The sequence below is a fragment of the Fusarium mangiferae genome (assembly GCF_900044065.1).
Source record: "Fusarium mangiferae strain MRC7560 genome assembly, contig: FMAN_scaffold006, whole genome shotgun sequence".
NCBI classification, from domain to species: Eukaryota; Fungi; Ascomycota; class Sordariomycetes; order Hypocreales; family Nectriaceae; genus Fusarium; species Fusarium mangiferae.
In genome coordinates, this window is record NW_024573926.1 from 1,231,359 (window position 1) to 1,250,355 (window position 18,997).

The 18,997-nt window shown below is 49.6% G+C and overlaps 8 protein-coding genes across 8 annotated transcripts; 3 read left to right on the forward strand and 5 right to left on the reverse strand.

The window, feature by feature from the left end:
* Positions 1-1,365: 1,365 nt before the first annotated feature.
* Positions 1,366-3,647, forward strand: FMAN_03120 (uncharacterized protein; the record flags this gene model as incomplete). The annotated part of the gene is made up of 3 exons (XM_041831896.1): positions 1,366-1,618; positions 1,684-3,294; positions 3,349-3,647. 3 exons carry the CDS (start codon positions 1,366-1,368, stop codon positions 3,645-3,647), a joined length of 2,163 nt encoding a protein of 720 aa, XP_041682414.1.
* A 414-nt stretch (positions 3,648-4,061) lies between these two features.
* On the reverse strand, positions 4,062-5,906 carry FMAN_03121 (uncharacterized protein; the record flags this gene model as incomplete). The annotated part of the gene is made up of 6 exons (XM_041831898.1): positions 4,062-4,217; positions 4,267-4,895; positions 4,946-5,039; positions 5,089-5,480; positions 5,534-5,683; positions 5,753-5,906. 6 exons carry the CDS (start codon positions 5,904-5,906, stop codon positions 4,062-4,064), a joined length of 1,575 nt encoding a protein of 524 aa, XP_041682415.1.
* Positions 5,907-6,549: 643 nt separating this feature from the next.
* FMAN_03122 (related to RNA-binding proteins) lies at positions 6,550-7,579 on the forward strand (the record flags this gene model as incomplete). The annotated part of the gene is made up of 2 exons (XM_041831899.1): positions 6,550-6,605; positions 6,664-7,579. 2 exons carry the CDS (start codon positions 6,550-6,552, stop codon positions 7,577-7,579), a joined length of 972 nt encoding a protein of 323 aa, XP_041682416.1.
* Positions 7,580-7,729: 150 nt separating this feature from the next.
* FMAN_03123 (putative HSV2 Phosphatidylinositol 3,5-bisphosphate-binding protein) lies at positions 7,730-9,026 on the reverse strand (the record flags this gene model as incomplete). The annotated part of the gene is made up of 4 exons (XM_041831900.1): positions 7,730-8,629; positions 8,678-8,775; positions 8,826-8,864; positions 8,918-9,026. The coding sequence occupies 4 exons, from the start codon at positions 9,024-9,026 to the stop codon at positions 7,730-7,732; spliced, it is 1,146 nt and encodes a 381-aa protein (XP_041682417.1).
* A 1,248-nt stretch (positions 9,027-10,274) lies between these two features.
* Positions 10,275-11,879, forward strand: FMAN_03124 (putative CDC11-septin; the record flags this gene model as incomplete). The annotated part of the gene is made up of 7 exons (XM_041831901.1): positions 10,275-10,289; positions 10,440-10,515; positions 10,611-10,727; positions 10,781-10,868; positions 10,921-11,058; positions 11,107-11,574; positions 11,630-11,879. 7 exons carry the CDS (start codon positions 10,275-10,277, stop codon positions 11,877-11,879), a joined length of 1,152 nt encoding a protein of 383 aa, XP_041682418.1.
* Positions 11,880-12,778: 899 nt separating this feature from the next.
* Positions 12,779-13,721, reverse strand: FMAN_03125 (related to C-term. of A.nidulans regulatory protein (qutR); the record flags this gene model as incomplete). The annotated part of the gene is made up of 3 exons (XM_041831902.1): positions 12,779-13,270; positions 13,326-13,499; positions 13,560-13,721. 3 exons carry the CDS (start codon positions 13,719-13,721, stop codon positions 12,779-12,781), a joined length of 828 nt encoding a protein of 275 aa, XP_041682419.1.
* A 570-nt stretch (positions 13,722-14,291) lies between these two features.
* Positions 14,292-16,915, reverse strand: FMAN_03126 (uncharacterized protein; the record flags this gene model as incomplete). The annotated part of the gene is made up of 3 exons (XM_041831903.1): positions 14,292-16,223; positions 16,273-16,533; positions 16,592-16,915. 3 exons carry the CDS (start codon positions 16,913-16,915, stop codon positions 14,292-14,294), a joined length of 2,517 nt encoding a protein of 838 aa, XP_041682420.1.
* A 1,038-nt stretch (positions 16,916-17,953) lies between these two features.
* On the reverse strand, positions 17,954-18,842 carry FMAN_03127 (uncharacterized protein; the record flags this gene model as incomplete). Its single annotated transcript, XM_041831904.1, has 3 exons — positions 17,954-18,524; positions 18,578-18,595; positions 18,649-18,842. 3 exons carry the CDS (start codon positions 18,840-18,842, stop codon positions 17,954-17,956), a joined length of 783 nt encoding a protein of 260 aa, XP_041682421.1.
* Between the last annotated feature and the right edge of the window lie 155 nt (positions 18,843-18,997).

Sequence of the window (18,997 nt, forward strand, 5' to 3'; positions counted from 1 at the left end):
ACCTCTTCTACCACGTCCATCCGATCGACTAGTGAGTGACACCAGCTCAGATCTGCTTCCTCATTCGTCGTACTCATGTCGCCATCATAAGGTACTTTGCTTCTGTAGATAAACAATCTACTATCGCTTAGCCATTCCCGCTTTTGAATCCAATAGATAACTTAGGTCTTCTTCCATGTATCTTTCTAATTGTTATCTTCGTGGCACCGTACTATCATCATCCTCGTTTTCCAGATGTGTACCTGCGTTTGGGGTGACACAAACAGCACCGAGCCAAAAAGGCTCTTGTATGCGTTGAAGCGCTAGAGGCACCAGTAGTTTTACCAACAGACTCTTACAAGCCTTGATTTATCGTCTCAATGGCTGGTGGGATATGATATTCGTTGGCGAGAAAGATGGGAACGGAATTTCAGTCTGCTTTAGGGTAGCTTGAACTGACACGATCATCATGGGCAAGATAGGCTAACATCTGACGACAAACCGAACAACTACTTAGGTATCTATCTGTAACTAGAGATATGGAAATCCAGACCCCGGCTCCACGGAAAGTTTCTGAAATAACATGGGCTTTATGAATTCTCAATATCCGTACCCTTATCCGCGCTGTGAGGTGAAAGGTCCCAGTTCATGTTGACTAGCCGAGTGCCGTACTTAGCTTGCCAGCGTTACACTCATTGTTACCCTGTAACTGTATACGGATACACTAATAGACGACGGCAGTCTGATTACACCCAAGCGGCACCTGATTTTCAGGTCGAAACACCCTACACGACTCAGAGAAGACGGAATTATCGATGCTTGACTCATGAAAGCCAACATCAAGAGCATGTCGTCAGGACCAACCCCCTCGACCTTACCCAAGGCGGAAAGGGCGCTAAACGTCTGGTATTGGATGCCCCGCGACTGCTGCCGAGCATGGAAGACACGACCCCGCCGATGTCTTTGCCTCTCAGCCCAGCAGGTACTTGGCTTCTATGGGAATCCATCCAAAAGTCGGAAAGCTTCCCCCATTCAATCTAATCTTTCGCTAGCGGGTGCTTAACCACTTCTATGAAGCCCTCTTTCCGGCAGACTTACTCACATGCCTTTCTTTCGCTTACGTCTTCCATCTCACCATCGCTACAGCATCGAGCTATAAGGTAGCTTCGACAAGATCTCAAGCTACAGCTCTTACATCATCATATCCATACGTTATCGCTATCGTGGAGGTAAAACAACCACATAGCCCTTCGCTATAACCAGCTCCAACCCTCCCCACCAAAGGCGTGCTTGGTTCCGAGTTACTTTTCCCGCAGCTTGACGACAGCAACAGCAACAGCGTCGCAATCGACTATACACCTCTTCAAACCAGGTCAAGGCAGCAACATGGTAGCTTCAGAACTCACCGCGTCTGCCATAGCTATGCGCTCTACGCCCGTCAGTGGCGATGAGTCAAGCTCGAGCTTACCAAAACCCCTCGCGCCTTTGCGAAACCGCGCGGCTGCTAGCCAGAGCCCATACATCCGGGGCCAGGCAGAAAGCCTAGTTTCATGGCAGCTCTTGGACGACGAGGCAGTCGAGCGTTCGCGCAAGGAGAACAAGCTTATCTTCATGCATATCGGCTACAAGGCATGCCACTGTAAGTTGCGTGATGATTAGTTTGGAAGCGAATTTTATTTGCGCTGTGTTGCTAACGGCCACAAGTTTGTCGACTCATGTCAATCGAGACCTTCTCTAACCCAGAGTCTGCCTCTGTATTGAATGAGTCTTTCATACCAGTCATCGTCGATCGAGAGGAGCGCCCCGACTTAGACGCCATCTACATGAATTACGTCCAAGCTGTCAGCAACGTTGGTGGATGGCCCTTGAATGTGTTCCTTACACCCAATTTGGAGCCAGTTTTTGGTGGTACCTACTGGTTCGGGCCCGCAGGACGAAGGCATCTCAGTGACGACAGCACCGAAGAAGTACTCGACTCTCTGACTATTTTTAAGAAAGTTCGTGATATTTGGATCGATCAGGAAGCCCGATGCCGAAAGGAGGCAACCGAGGTTGTTGGCCAGCTCAAGGAATTTGCGGCCGAGGGTACCTTGGGAACAAGGAGTATTTCGGCACCCTCAGCTTTAGGTCCGGCTGGATGGGGAGCACCAGCCCTGAGCCATGCAGGCGCTACCAAGGAGAAGAGCACTGCAGTTTCAGAGGAGTTAGATTTGGATCAGCTGGAAGAGGCTTATACTCATATCGCCGGCACATTTGATCCTGTTTTTGGTGGATTTGGCCTGGCACCGAAGTTCCTGACACCACCCAAGCTGGCATTTTTGCTGGGGCTCCTGAAGTCACCAGGCGCTGTTCAGGATGTTGTTGGAGAGGCCGAGTGCAAACATGCTACCGAAATTGCTTTGGATACAATGCGTCACATTCGTGATGGGGCGCTGCATGACCATATTGGAGGCACTGGGTTTTCGCGCTGCTCCGTCACAGCGGATTGGAGCATTCCTAACTTCGAGAAGCTTGTGGCTGATAATGCGCAATTGCTCTCTCTATATATTGACGCGTGGAAGGTCAGTGGTGGAGGTGAAAAGGACGAGTTTCTGGACGTTGTTCTTGAGCTTGCTGAGTATCTTACTTCGTCTCCCGTTGTTCTGCCTGAGGGTGGTTTCGCTTCAAGTGAAGCCGCCGACTCCTATTATAGGCAAGGTGACAAGGAGAAGCGCGAGGGCGCCTATTATGTCTGGACGCGGCGAGAATTTGATTCAGTCCTTGATGAGATTGACAGCCATATGAGTCCTATTTTAGCGTCCTATTGGAATGTCAATCAAGATGGAAATGTCGAGGAGGAAAACGACCCCAACGACGACTTTATTGACCAGAACATTCTCAGGGTTAAGAGCACCATCGAACAATTGAGCATCCAATTCAGCACGCCCGTGGAAAAGGTCAAGGAGTATATTGAACAAGGAAGACGAGCTCTAAGAAAGAGAAGGGAGCAGGAACGTGTGCGCCCTGAACTGGACGACAAAATTGTTGTAGGCTGGAATGGCCTCGTAATATCAGCTCTTTCCAAGACAGCATCGGCGCTGAGGACACTGAGGCCAGAACAAAGCTTCAAGTGTAGGGCTATCGCAGAGCAGGCGGCTGCATGCATCAGAGAAAGGCTTTGGGATGGCAATGAGAGAATCCTATACAGGATATGGTCTGGAGGTCGCGGAAACACTGCGTTTGCAGACGATTATGCCTATATGATCCAAAGTCTCCTGGATCTTCTCGAACTGACAGGAAACCAAGAATATTTGGAATTTGCTGACATTTTACAGCGTGAGTCGTCACAACTCCCCTCCCATAAACACACCCCGCTGACCATGCCATTAGAAACCCAAACCTCGTTGTTCTATGATGCCGATGGTGCCTTTTTCAGCACTCAAGCCAATAGCCCTTATACAATTCTCCGCCTCAAGGATGGTATGGATACGTCATTACCATCAACCAACGCCGTCAGCGTAGCTAATCTATTCCGCCTCGCGAATCTGCGTTCGAATGACGATTTGGCAGCCAAAGCTCGTCAGACGATAAATGCGTTTGAAGTGGAAGTGGTGCAACATCCTTGGCTCTTCCCTGGTTTACTCCAAGGTGTTGTCACAGCTAGATTGGGTGGAGAGACGTCGAAATGAAATGTTGAACATAAACAGCCCAGGATGGTGGTTCTTATCAAAGCATCTAAATAACTAGGACATAAAGTGTGCGAGTTGTTGGAGTCGGCACAGTCATCCCAAGGCGTTTAAGGGACGGGCGATATTAGGAAAAGAGGAGTTCTGAACAGCGCACAGCATTTTAGGAACTAGTTGATGAGTGAAATTGAATACAGAATAAATATAGACTGTAAGGTTTTTGTTACACTCTGTAAATACGCGTGGGATATTATCAAATTTATCATTTCAGGGGTATCTAATCTACATCGGCTACCGCCCCCTCCCCAAATATTGATCCGTTACGCTCACTGAGCACAAAGGTTCGACAAATACAATATCTTGAAAAGAAAAGGGGATCGTCCATAATTCTTTGTGTGGGCATCTGCTGCTCCTTTCTCAAGATCTAGATGTATCTCCAGTGCCCTTGCGGTTCATCAATCCAGTAAAGAAGCTTTGCAGTTGCTCGTTGTCAAAGTCCTTGGCCATGTTCGCAGCAGGTGTATCGGCCTCCTCCTCTTCGTTACTTGGGGAAGAGCTAAATGCATTACGATCCTGTTCATGTCAGCAACTTATTCAGAGTAGTGAAGTGGCCATGTCTTACCTTGAGCCGTTGCAACATATCATCAGCATCGACTTGGATACCACCCATATTGAACTGTACAGGGCCAATGTGCTCGCTGATGCTTGTCTCATCGCCAGTGTAGTCGATGTGACGAGTGCTGCGAACGATGGCATTGTCGCTGCCCTTCTCTGGCAACTTGGCCTTGAATACCTCGAGAATCTTGAGCTGCTTCTCAAGAAACTCCTGGGTGTCGTCACTCTCCACCGTGATCCACCTCTCGCCGTGCATGGCATTTTCAACAACTGCGAGACCACCACTATTGGGATCGCGGCACCAGCCCTCGTACCGCGCAATGGCACTGTTTAGTTTCCTGATTTCTGCTTCTTTGTCGCTTATCTTGTCTGCATCATCAAAGGGCATAGAGTAAAGATCAATGCCGAGATCTTGAGACCATGTGTTCGAAACAGGCTCCGGGTCAAAAGACTCCCCCAGAACTCGAATTTTGCCCCACGAATCCCAGTTGGTTGGGACGACAATCTTGTCGCGGTCGATAACGTTGTGCTTTAGTGGGTGCCGCTTGAGAAGAGAGGTAATTCCAAGGGTTGAGTGAATGAGAGAGGGTAGCTGAGAAGGCGTATTTTGTGAAGTGTAAATGAGAGAGGCACCATCTAGAGACTGTTAACATTTCGACCAGAGGCTTGGAAACAGGCCAACGTACGTCTCAGCAGAATTGTTCGCAGATATTGTAATACTGTGTCAAAATCCGGCTCTTTCCAACCCTGATTCTTTTCAAGAAACTCCATTTTTTGGGACTGCATGTGTTAGTATAGTCATCGCAGGCCGCGAGAGACAGTTCCTTACATTCTGGCACACCACACAAAGTGGAAGACCTAGAGGCTCCTCCCATTCTCCTCTTCCCAGAGGCAGTGCACTATCTCCATCACCGCCGGTAGCCGCAGCCGATGGTGTTCCATCTAGGTTAGTTGTTGCGCCTCCTCGACCTCTTTCTTTCCAAGTTGACATGACTTCCTCCATGATGGCATGTTGTTCTGCGTCGACCTTTTTGAGGACCTCTTGTATAACCTGAACCCATGTCCATATTTGTCGTAGCCATAGATGCGGCTGTGACCAGTCGAGAAGAATGATAAGAGAGGTATTGGGGATCGTTTCAGGGGTAAGGAGGGGTGCAACGAGAGACGCAAATTCGGCGGAAGGTTGGGAGAGGAAGTAGAGCGAAACTCGTGCCAGAGTATCTAAATTCATTAGTACATCGTTCTGAGCCTGATCTGGGCGTGGATGCACGAACCGTCTTGGTCGGTGTCGAGAACGTCGTAGTATGTATAGCCCAGCGCAAAGTTGTTCGCAATCGGCGGTATCTTAAGCCGGTCCGCATTGCGTTTTGGCTCGGAGCTGGAGAGCGATTCGAGGAACTCTCTTTGGTTCTCGGGAGTGCCACCTGAGTTTCGAAGGCTCATGATCAGCTACCTAGCTCTTCGACCGAGCTGTCTACTAAGTTACCACATACCTAGCACAATGAGGTTCTTTTCCGGTAGTCGTTTGGCGCTGGCAACAGACTCTAGCATAGATGTCCAAAGATCCTTCTTTTGTTCGCCATCGCGGCCCTCGGAATCTCCTGAGCCCGTTGTATAGATCGATACTCTGTTGGTGTTGGCCGCCATGATCCCGGCTGTTGGCTCACCGAGCTCGCTGGTCAACAAATTGTCGTATAAGATCGCAGTGCGTTAGGTCATGAGTATATCTCCCGTGGCGAAAGAGGGCAGAGGTTGTCGGCAAGCCTGCCTCAGATCGACGTCTGAGTAGAGGGACAGTACGCGTTTTGGTGTTGATTCGATAATGCTAAAGGAGATTTAAGGTTGTCGTAGGGGCATCTTCGCTCTGCGTACAACAACGACAGCAGGGAAGATGATGCAAGCTCTCGGCTCGATCGTGAGTATCCCAACCGTCGATAATCGGTTCGAAAAAGTCGCTTCAACTTCCTGGGCAGTTCGTGGTACGTAGATATCGTCGACCGGTGTCTTTCATCAAAGATGAACGTGGCCAGGGTCACCACGTACCAATTCCAATGGGTGGATGGATTGGCACTTGGATAACACCCCGTCATTTTAGTGTTCGGTCCGGAAATTGTCCCGCCAAAAAGAGCTACGCGCGCACTGCAGCTCTTGCAGCTTTAGCGCACGGACTCCCTAAAGCTTCAGTGGACGTACGTCTCATATTCTGACAATAAATGCGACTTCATTACTCTGTACCTTATAAATTCTGCGACACTCACAAGGCTGCGCAAGAAGCAGCGCAAGACACACCATGAACAAAATACGCGCAATCCAGGCGCTGAACAAGAAAGAGATAGAGAATGGAATGTGAGTACTTGCTTTCCTCTCCAGCATTTCCAGAATCCGAGCTAACAGGTGTACTCAGTACTCCAGAAGCTTCCTGGCACACAGACTATCGAGACACTGCCTACGTCTACTTTGGCGGTCTTCCTTACGAATTATCCGAAGGCGATGTAATAGCGATTTTCTCACAATTTGGGGAGCCTGTTTTCTTAAAGTTGGCTCGCGACAAAGAGACTGGCAAGTCGAAGGGCTTTGGTTGGCTCAAGTATGAGGACCAGAGAAGTACCGACTTAGCCGTTGACAACCTTGGCGGAGCGGATATTGGTGGTCGCATGATCAGTGTCGACCATGCGCGATACAAAGCGCGGGATGATGAAGACCCCGAAGAGTTCAAGGTCGGCTGGGAGGACATGCTCAGGCGAGAGGGGCAAGCGCTGTCAGAAGATGAGAGTAGCGAGGAGGAAGTGAAGCGGCCGATGCTACCAGAAGAGCGAGAACTTGCGCTTCTGATGCAGGACCATGATGACGACGACCCCATGAAGGGCTTCCTGATCGAGGAGAAGAAGAAGGAAGTTGAAGAGGCACGACGCAAAGCAGAAAAGAAGGATCGAAAACACAAACACAGACATCATCGGTCACATAGATCGAGGAGAGATGGAAGCGAAGAAGACCAGCACCGTAGATCAAGACGAGACGAGACTCCCGAAGGCAAAGAGGGCCGACACCGTGATAAGGATTCCCGACGACACAGAGATGATGACCAAGACCGAGAAAGGAGACGCGATAGGGACAGAGATAGGCGAAGGGAGAGAAAAGAAGACGATGAAGACCGTCATCGTGACCGAGATCGGAGGAGAGACCGCGATCGAGAGCACAGAAGGCATAGGGAAGAAGACCATGTCGAGTCACGGCACAAACGACGTAGGGAAGAAGACCAGGAGGAGAAAACATCAAGGAGAAGGAGTAGAAGTCGATCGCCACGACGGCGCGACGATTAAAGCACATTATACTGTAAAACAATATTTCACTCGGTCCAAAGTAGCTCTACTTATCCTGAACCCCTCAAACGCCCATCCCAAGTTTGCCCAGCATTAAGAGTCATATCCGCTGTGATCATTAGTTTGCCTTGTAGAGTGGCCTCACTTGGCTCATGTGTTGCCCAAATAACGCTTCCAGCCTTCCCTTACGCAGTGTCGCTTTCCATCTTCTCCGTCAACAATAATGAACTTCTCCCATCGTGCATCATGCCCAGCACCTATAACAACAAGACTATCATCGCTGATCCAGCCAATAACGCCCTTTGGTGGCCGTGATGTTCCTAGAACAGTGCTCTCCGAGAAAGAAATGCCCCCTATAGCAGCTTCATCACCAGCCTCAAAAGGTGCTGAGCTGAAAGAGTAGACATCAGAAAAGACTCGAGGCATCAGTGGAATCTTGCTGAGGATACCCCACTTCCCCGTTCCGTCGCCTGGGTCTGATCCAGAAGCGCCGAGCTGTTGACTTCGGCTCATTCCTGGCTTTCGTGGATGCGGTACGTCGAAGATGTGAAGGGTGGACTTGTCAGAGGTACAGGCAAGCATCGTTCCACAGGGTGAGAAGGCAAGAGAAAAGATAGTCGCAGGGTCAATGCCACGCCGAAGTTCAGCAAGTCTTGCACAGTTGCTTGTAGCGTAAACACGGATTAGTGTACCTGTTTCGCTTGCACTGGCCAGAAGTTCGCCATCTGGGCTTAATGCGATGGCCTTGAGGGCTGAAGAGTGGGCCGGAATGATGCTGACATTCCCGGTCGCCAACTCGATGAGTTGTATCTGTCCAGCAGTTCGGCCGGGGAAGGCAAGCTTCTTCTCAGAAAGACAGCAAAGACCAAGGAGATTGTCTGCAGTTTCGTATACATGCAGTAAATCCGGAGGTTTGGCGAACGAGTAGACGCGCACGCTATTCTGAAGGACAACAGCAATGCGCTCCCGACCCAGTTGGACGCCGCGAATTGCCGTCAATGCTGTGATTTCCAAGGCAACTTTGCCCTTCATGTCGTCCCATATTATAGCCTATTTTCCGGTAAGCGAAGAGCTAGGCAGTTTGCCGTGATGGCTTACCTTGTTCATGGCAAACTTGGGTGACCTGCCGCCACCAACAAGAGCAAGGTAGTTGGTAGTTCCCATCATCTGAACGAGGCCGATGCCAGCATTGAAATCTATGAGGCTGTGAGGATGTGCGTGTATAAACTTTATATGATGGACATACCCCTCGAAGCCTTGAGAAGACATGATTTTGTGTGGAAGACTGAGCCGAGTGTTAGTGAAGGGAAGCACATAGGATTGTAGAAGTTGACTTACTGCAGATGCCTGAGCCTAGGCCTACAGAAAAGCAACTTGCATCGTTATTGAAAGACACTGACAGTACAGCTTCAGTACTAGAAGCCTCGATCGGTGGCCGTACATTCATCGTGAATGGGTTGATATGTACAAGTTCAGTCTCGGCCTACAGTACGGATCTAGTGTTTCCGGTGCGAGAGCTGAGAGGGGTAAGTCAAAGCTGAGGCGAACGTGATGTTGATGATGTCGAGAAACAACAAGTTTCGAGCAATAATGATTGACTGATGAAGTTTACCAGGGAATGTTACCATGAAATGAATAACATTTCGAAGGCGCCGAAACCTTATGTACTTATTATGTAGGTTTATTTGATGTCGCTTATAGATCCACCACTGATGAGTAGAGCCTGTACCTGCGTGACTGAGGCTTGATCTGGACTGCGGAGAGGCTTAGGAGAAACAGTTATAAATCTATGAATGAACAGAAAATTGCATAACAACAACGGTAGTAATGTGTCTTATATTCAAAAACAGGAGCATGGACAAAAGTGAGCTTTCGATGTTAGAGTAGCTCTTGTCTGTCTACTATGTCTCATCCACTGGACAACTCCCGTCGAACCGCGTCACGGTACCTAACAGCCACAGTCCTTACATCAGCCACAGATACCAACAATGTATTGTGGCGCAACATAAGAACAGGCTCTTTGAAGACTTGACTTTAAGTTTAGGGAGAAGACAATCTGCCTAATATTATTTAATATTACTCAAGAAACTTCCTTATTATATCGCAAAATATCAAAAGTTTATCTAAAGTATCCAGGACTAAAGTAGTCCTTGGTTGTTTTATCATTGCCGAGAGATTCTAACGAACAGAAGAATGATATCACGTGATGAAACAAAAAGAATGAGCTCCTGTTGAAGCAAGCGCCACAGCAAGCAAGGCTCGTTGAGGGTCCGCTAGTGGTCCCTTGGGCGGGAAGGCGGTCTGGCTTTACAGGGTGCTGAGGTGCAATGGCAGTGTGGATTTCGTAGTGGTAGGGGTGCACCTGCTTTGCTCCAGCTGGCATTTGTTCGCACTGGCACTCTAGCTTAGGCACTTCCCCTGAATCTTAGAGGAGGAACGATTGGCCAGGTGTGAAATTGCCCATACCCCTTGAGCAACCCAAGTCCAACACGACCCGTATCCTTCTCTCCTGGCTCTGGCTCCTCCTAGCCTCCTTTAACATTTTCCCCTTGGTTCAGGTTCCCCAAGTTTCCACTTCAACCACCGCAAGCAAAACCATACTCGATTTGAGTCGTTGCTCGACGTTTGGTACCTTCGATCTATTCCTGCCGTATCTCCTCAGCTTCACCTTAACTTCGCGAATCCAATCTTCAAGATGTCGTCCATGGGCGTATGTGCTATCTCTCCTCCGGTCCTGTCCTGTCCTATCGTGTGGATGCCACCGCCGTTGAAGCTACAGTTGCCCACATGATTCCATGGACCAAAACTTTGACGCGCCTACCATTTCAATTTCAGCTCGCTAACCCCTACTCCCCAATAGAAGATGATCCGTCGAAAGAAGAATGTCAAGAAGGGTATTCAGTTCTGCCTGATGGTCTGCGGTGCTTCAGGCACTGGTACGTGGCCCCTAGCGAGAATCGCTGCGACGACAGCTGCAATGGCCTCGCTGCGATTAATACATAGTATAGTACGTCAAGCTTACAATCGACAGGCCGTACCACCTTTGTCAACACACTTTGCGGGAAGAGCGTTCTCGATCATAAGGAGTCCGACGATGCTGGTAGCGCCCACGTTGAGGACGGTGTCAAGATCAAGCCCATCACTGTTGGTATGTACATCTAATTATCGTTGCGTGCATACATGATACTAATTGGACTATAGAGCTCGAGCTTGACGAGGAGGGCACTCGCATCTCCCTTACAATTGTCGACACCCCCGGCTTTGGTGACCAGATCGACAACGAGGCTAGGTAAGCTGGTATCGCAGTCCATGTTTTTACCCCTCCGCTAACCCAATGCCAGCTTCTCAGAGATCGTTGGCTACCTCGAGAGACAATATGATGATATTCTTGCCGAGGAGTCTCGTATCAAGCGTAACCCCCGCTTCAGAGACAACCGAGTCCACGCCATGCTTTACTTTATCACCCCCACTGGTCATGGGTATGTTTTATAAACTTCTAATTCTTCGGACGCGACTGACGTTTGCAGCCTCCGAGAACTCGACATCGAGCTCATGAAGCGCCTCGCCCCCCGTGTCAACGTTATCCCCGTTATTGGCCGCGCCGATTCGCTCACCCCCGCCGAGCTCGCCGAGTCCAAGAAGCTGGTTATGGAGGACATCGAGCACTACCGCATTCCCGTCTACAACTTCCCCTACGATATTGAGGAGGACGATGAGGATACCGTTGAGGAGAACGCTGAGCTCCGTGGCCTTATGCCTTTCGCTATCGTTGGATCTGAGGAGGTTGTTGAGATTGGTGGCCGCAAGGTTCGCGCTCGTCACTACCCCTGGGGTGTTGTCGAGGTTGACAACCCTCGTCACTCCGACTTCCTTGCCATTCGATCTGCCCTGCTTCACAGCCACTTGGCTGATTTGAAGGAAATCACCCACGACTTCTTGTACGAGAACTACCGTACCGAGAAGCTGTCTAAGAGCGTCGAGGGTGCTTCTGGAAAGTGAGTTCTTACCAAAGTCTCCGATATTGACCACAGCCGACTGACTTATTTTTAGTGCTGATAGCTCAATGAACCCTGAGGATCTTGCCTCTCAGTCAGTGCGCCTCAAGGAAGAGCAGCTCCGACGAGAGGAGGAGAAGCTCCGCGAGATCGAACTCAAGGTGCAGCGCGAGATCAACGAAAAGCGACAAGAGCTGCTGGCCCGCGAGTCCCAGCTCCGAGAGATCGAAGCCCGCATGCAACGAGAGGCTGCTTCTCAGGCCAATGCCACACCCGAGCCCAATGGCGAGGAGCCACTCAACTAGACCTATCATTTCACATTGAGGTCTTTTGCGGTGTTTCAAAAATGCGACGTTGGACTATTGTCTATTGCTGGCGTTGGTTTTTCCTCTCCCACGACTGAAGAGAAAGATGAGAATATTCCCCCTGCTGCTGAACAATTGAGTTGTCGTTTTCTTTTTTCTTCGCCGCCCTCCTTCACTCATTAAACGTCTGCTATTCTTAAAACGGTTCTGGGCATGCCATCTGGAAACAGTTTCCCTGGAAAACTGAAGGTGGGCGGCTACCCATTGTTTAGAAGCATTCTCAAGGGAGGGTCATTATGTATCTGGCTGTTGTAGGGACGCAGCGTGCGGGGAGTGTCTTAAAGGGATGAAGACGCCCTTGCGCTACGATACGATGCATGCAGACGACTGGCGGATAGGACATATTGCCGTGTCCTGGTGCCATCTTGTGGTCATATTAGACTTGTATTGGGCGTACATCGTTGTCCATTCTTGGGCGACATAACTTTGATTGTTTCTTTTTTCTAGTGGCCTTCTAATGCTGATATCAAATAAATTCAATATTTTTTGTAATACGACTGTGGTACTCCGAAACACTTGCTAGATGTTGTTACTTGGAAATATTCATGATATCTAGGTTTATGATGACGACTATCAATTATCCTGTCCTGAGTATAAGCTGCTTAGACAGCCCAATTAACGCGTAGTGAAGGAAACCAAACTTTCTCCAGAAACGCCAGGGAAAAAAACATAGTCTGACTAGAGAAACCCTCTGTAACACAACAATTAAGATAGCTCTTGAATCAGACACAGCTCGCATAACACAATCTTGGTGGCACAGTGATGTAAGTTAAGAACCGAGTCATCGATCCACAGGTCTCGTGTCTACGCCTCGTTAAACTTTTACAGGTCGGTATCGCTTAGTTATTAGACTGGCTGTTGAGAATGCGCAGAATAGCGAGGAAGAGGTTGATGATGTCGAGGTACAGGCTGATGGCAGCAGCGATCTCCTCCTCGACATGGTGGTGACGAAGGACAAGCTGGGTGTCGACGAGAATGTAGCCACTGAAAATGAGAGCAGCAAGGCCACCGTAGATGAGCTCGCCGGTAGAGCTGTAAGGGAAGAACATGGCCATGAAGCTGAAGATAACGAGACCCCACAGGGCACCGAAGAGGTAAGGCATCCATGATGTGAAGTCATACTTTGTCTGGCAAGCAAAGAGAGTGAGGAAGACAAAGATTCCGGCAGTAAGAACGACAGCGTTAAGAACGATGGATGTCTTGTAGAACGATACGATGACAGAGATGGTGTAGGCTTCGGCGAGGGTGAAGAGCGAGAGGAAGAGAAGGTTAGTTGGGTAAGACTTGCGCTTCCAGTAGGTCAAGCCCATGAAGATCATGGCACCAAAGAGCTGTAAATGTGTTAGTCGTTCACTTTCATGATCTCGCTACTTAGTGACAACTTACCGAAGCCCAAACGACACCGGGGTGGCTCTGGATCCAGTCCTTGTAACCAGTGCTGAAGAATGTGAGGCTGCTCACTCCAGCAGTAGCGAGGAGCTGGACAGTGAGGATGGTGTAGACCTTGCGAACGAACTGGTTGCGGATATCGACAGTGGCCTCAGCCACAGAGCCGCCGAACTAGACACCGTCATGTCAGCATTTCCTTATTCGTCTTGCATCGAACGTATCTGTTCCTACCTTGAAATCATCGGGAAGGTTGTCCTCGCTATCGCGGGGCGCACCAAATAGGCCTTGGGTCTCATCGCGAGCAGCCGAACCCTCAGCGTAGGCGGGGGGCGCGTGGGTGTAGTCGTCGGGGTCGCTCTGAGGAGCTGGCTGATACTTGGTGTTGGAAGCCATCGCGGCGATAAGTGCGCGTACGTAGCAAGAATTCCTTCGCTCGTTTGTGGGTTGATTTGGTTGAAAGAAAGGAAAGGTCGCAAGAGGGAGGTCTCGTAGGAGGGTTGGTTTTCGAGGTTAAAATGGTTAAAGTGATGGAAAGTTCGGGTCACTTCATCGATGATGCGAGGCCCATAGGGAAGTGCTTGGGAGAGAGGTCATGTGGGGGATAGAATGGGGAAACTGTGGCGTTTTAGGCAGCTCGGGAACGGGTGGCGGTGCAAACTATGGCGTCAGCTCTCCACTCCAAGGTAGCTAAAGCTCCATCAACCGACTTCACTTCACACTCTGGCCATTCACGTCTCATTGAAAATTCATTGTAGTTATAGAACTTGCATTGGTTTCTGTTGTTTGCTCCAAATCAGTCAACTCGAAGAATATCGGCTATAGTAAGTTACATCTCAGACTTTGCTCAATATGCCCAGATTGGACACTGTCCGCATTCATAGCCTTTCCGATATCACGCCTAGTCACTTGTAAATGTTTGCCCGTTCCAAAAACTAGCCTCCAGTCAGGCCAGACTTAGCGGCCTCAATTGGAAGCTGGGGTTTTCTGCTTTGCAGGGGGAGCAGGCGATCCCATGCTCAAGTTGAAAGCCGGAGGGTTCGATGATGGCCTGGGAGCCGGAGACGGACTCGGGGGCGTCATCTGCGGATAAGTACCGAAGGGGTCGTGGAAGTGACCACCTTGTGTCGATGGTGGCATCAAGGGGGTATAGGGGCCAGCAAGAGTTGCCGTCGTAAACTGGTCTGCAGTCGGCGTCGAAGCTGGGACCGGCATGAGGTCTCCTCCGCCATTCATTGCGGGCGAATGGTCCAGTCGTTGCAGATAAGAAGCTCGTTGCTGTGCTTGCTGAATGGGGGACCACGACTGGAAGCTCGGTCCTGGGAATGAACCTGGGTAAGCCAAACCAGAGGGAAGACTCTTCTGGTTATGCTTGTTCCCTCCGATACCGATAGACTTGTCTGTGGATCCAGTTTGGCACTCAAAGCGGGCTGTTGTGTGGTTCTTATTGGGTGTGAAACTACGCTGGTAGTCTCTTTGCAATGCTTTGATTTGCTGAGCATTCGGGATATGCTCATATAAGGCGTTGGATTGCCCGTTGAAGAGTCTGGAAGTTTGAAGTTGACTGGGGAGGCTTAGTGCAGGGCTTGCTATCGGAGGCTGATTGTCGTTATTGACCGGAAGTTTCAGGCAAGACGGCAGCCCTCTTGGAAGAGTAGGCTTCAATAGAGAAACATCGTAAACGGGCTTCTCTTCCGTTGTGATCTGGATCTGCTGTGGTGGAACTTGACTGACTTCCGTAGGTTGTGTCTGATCAGAGCTCTCCTGAGAAGATGAGATTGCAGAAGATGCCGATGACGGAGTGGACATCCCAGTAGCGGCAACAATTCGTCGTCGTTTCGGATTATCAACCGATGTCGAAGGTGGACAAGGAGAATCGACGCCATTACAAATACTGATGGTTGTTTGTCCAGACGACTGAGGGGGTCTCTTGTTCGAGTTTCCAGTCGAATACTCACCAGACGACTCGGGTTGGTGAGGTCTGACTTCTAGCTCACATGAGGGCTGTGGTGTTTCCGGGAATTGAACTAGGCTCATTTCCTGGTCCAGCGACTGGAAGTCTAGCAATTGTGTCTTTCGAGAGCTGATGGATTCGACACTTGATTCCCTTTGAGGGCTCAGTCTTTGGACAGTGTCCGCAAATTCGCTGAACTCTGGCGGTGGTGTAGGTTCTGAGACCAGCATTTGGAATGACGCTGGTAACGCTTTCTCCGAAATCCAATCCATGAGAACCTGGGCAATCTCATTGCTGTTCGTCTCAAGGAACATGAGATGCCCGTTGCCCAGTATGTTCTTGTCCTCGAGCTTGATCATGTCGCATTTGACGCCAGCTTGCAGCATGAAAGTCACTGTAGCCCAGTCGTACATGCCATGAGAGCTGGCGTGTGCCGTGACAACTGCGTTAGGCACTTTCTTGATATTGATGAGCTTGCGAGGCTTTGGAGCCTGTACGAAACACTCGCTCTTTCCATCAGGCGATGTAAGTTGGGTTATGTCGAGCGGATTCTTCTCAGGATGGTCATATCCTCCATGTGGATGTGCTGGAGGATCGTAGGTAAGAGGGATGTCCGTCAATCCGTAAATTCGGGTCCCTTCCTCGTACTGAATGAAAGGTGTGTACTGGCGGTAAGGATTTCGTTCTTTGGGGCACGCCGTGCCAAAAGGAGGTCCTGGTGGCTCGAGAACAATAACACCAGCGACGAGATCAGGTTCAACGTCGGTAGCCAGCCAAGCCGCAGCTCCACCTGATCCTTCGCCCACAAGGATAGACTTGCCGACATGACGCAGGAGTGCTTGGAGGGCATTCTGAGCGAGAGATTGGCGCTCTACTTTGTTGAGGTGAAGAGTCTCCAAGGAAGCGCAGTATTTGGCGAAAGTGGGATCTCCGCGCATTCCAGTCTATATATCGTCAGCGCTTGCATGAATAGACACAGATTTCCACACTTACGCCAGGCCATTTATCATGGAGTTTCGCCTTTGCATATTGGAGGGGCACGCCCACTTCTCGAGGTACACCAGGCGCAGTTAGGCTTGATTCTACTCCTCTTGCCGGGATAGAACTGGAGCTGAGGCCTGCTTCGCGGTAGATGTAGTGGGATGTTGTTAAAAAGTTGGAGCGGCCAGAAGGGGGCAAATCAACGATGAAGACTTGGAAGCCTTTGTTGAGGAAAAACGAGGCCCATCCTGGCTGACCATCTGGCTTGGTTGTCTAGACCTACGCGGAGTGAGAATTGGTTGGTGTGATAAATTCTGATAATATTGCTCACCTGACCAGTGTGAAAGTCTCCGTGGATGAGGATGATAGGATATGGATGGTGTCTCTCGAGAGGTTCCAAACCCTCGACGTACATCTGGCCAACGATGTTCTTCGCAGTCGCAAGCGTCGACCCCATGCTCCAGTCGACATTGACGAAGAATGTTGTTCGATAAGACGCTGCTTCTTCATTCTGCGCTGCCGGCTGTTGTGCTTCTTGTTGAAGATTGGGTAAGTCGGCGCTTTGGAGATCGTCAGGCTGAGAACTGGATAGGTCTGGGCGGGTTGGCGGGCCTCCAGAGATCTTCTCACCCGGTGGAGGAGAAGTTTGATTCATATTGAGTCGTTGGCTTGAGAGTTAGTCCCATGAAAAGAAACGCCTGGATCCGGACTTTGAGCGCCCGGTGTCGCTGAAGCTGCGCCTGGAAGAACGCCTGGAAACAAAGATGTGCTAGTGGAAAAGAAAGATTTGCTACGAGGCTGTAAGGATCAGCCGATCATCAGGTGATTGCGCGCCGACACTTCTCGGCGAAGAGAGTCAACGATTGTGGTTGAAGAAGAGAAGAGAGGTTAGTTTGCTTGAGCCTGAAAATAGAGGCAGACAGATAAGGCCCTGGCGAACCTGAGTGAAGGCGCCTTCAAAGAATATCCTCGCAAAGCCTAATAATAAGGCGCTAACTCTTGTTCGAGGCTATGTGAAGTCCAAGTTTCCTCTCGGTGGTCGAGACGAAAGATTCGGTGTTGAGATGAGAAGTGCGAGGTGTGAAGGAGTTACTCGCGGGTGGAGGATGAAAAACCGACCCTCAGATTCTGACGATGCATAACAACAGGTATTTCTGGTGCCTTCATTTGACCCTAAAAAGCCCTAAAGGATCACAATGGGTTTCCATGCTCCCTTTGTATGTGATTGCTTGGTCACCGCCAGTTGTCGACAGCCGTTGAATACCTAGGTACGAGACACCAAGACAAAGATTGTTCCCCGCGCACTCTAATAGGCGATGCAATGCACGGTCAATCATTTCAATTGTTTTTATACCCTTACAGAAACTCTGTTTCCTTCTTTGTCTGTCACCAATCTTTAGCTAAACGGAATTGATGTGCGAAAGCACCAAGTTCCATTGTTCAAAGATTCTCGAGTTTGTGGCCACACCATATAATCGCGAAAGAATGGATTCCCGGATGAGAAAACATATCTCAGTGTGACCTTTTGTATAAATTATTTCCTTGTCATCAGCAAGTGTGGCCGTAGTCCTCCATAAACGTAAATAGATCATGATATTAGAGCAGCCAGCTCTAGCAACTCAACCAGATAGCGCATCGTATCCCACAACAGCCAAGATCCATTTTCCTTACATCATGAGTTGAAGCTGAATGTTCACGGCGACACAGGCTCAGGAGCATCATCCTTCATATCCGGCACCCAGCCCTTAGGTCTCTCACTGCCTCTCACCACAAGTCCGTACCCTAGCCTCTCAACCTTTTTGACGCTCTGCCTCATCACAGCCATCTTTCCTCTCCAATCCTTGGTAGGCACATCAGGTAGGATCTCAAACTCACACCCAAGCTCTTGAATATCACTCATGATATTTCGCCCTCCATCTCCAGCCAATTCACCGTTCTGAGCTGTCGTGACAGTCGCAAAGCGCATCATCTCACCAAATAGATCGAAGATACCGAACATGTAGTCATTTGGCGTGAGTGCTATGTCGCTGGGCATAGCAGCTTGTGCTTGTGTGGGTGTGATGAGGGTTTGGTGGCGGAGGTAGTGTGCGAAAGAGAGAGCTTCAACGAACTCTTCAAGACAGCGGAGGGAGAAGGTGTAGCGATAGCGATTGACATTTTGGACATCTGGTGCGATTCCGTTGAGGAGTTTAGAGATTTCTTCGAGGCGTGTATCCATGTCTTGTTGGATGTGAGGAGGGAAGTCCTTGTTGAGATGTTTGACTCTGTGAAGTGTGAGCAGACTTTCACTGTGATACTTAGATTGGTGCTTAGGTACCTCTGAAGGGTAAAGATGCTATAAACTAGTTAGTAAAACTTGCACTTATGATAGAAGTCTTGGAAACTCACATCTTCTTACTCTGGGCAGTAACATCTCGCGATGCCTTCACAATCCTCTCCCGTCGATCATGGTGCTCATCTAGCTCATCACGAAACCCTTCAAACATATCATGGAACCTGCCCCTTGGCCCAGTCTGCTTCGGCGGGCCTGCATTCTTCACACGAGCATTGCCGTCACGGTCTCTCTTAACACCGCCCGACATTATGATTCGATTGTTGAAAGAAATGCAGCTTATAAGAAAAAGATGGTGGTCGATGATGTTGGAGGTTGGTTAGAGGCGGGTCTTGATTTGTTAGTGCGTGTTTGCAGGGATGACGTGAAATTTGTTAGTGGAGAGAGAGAGCAAGCTCTCCATTT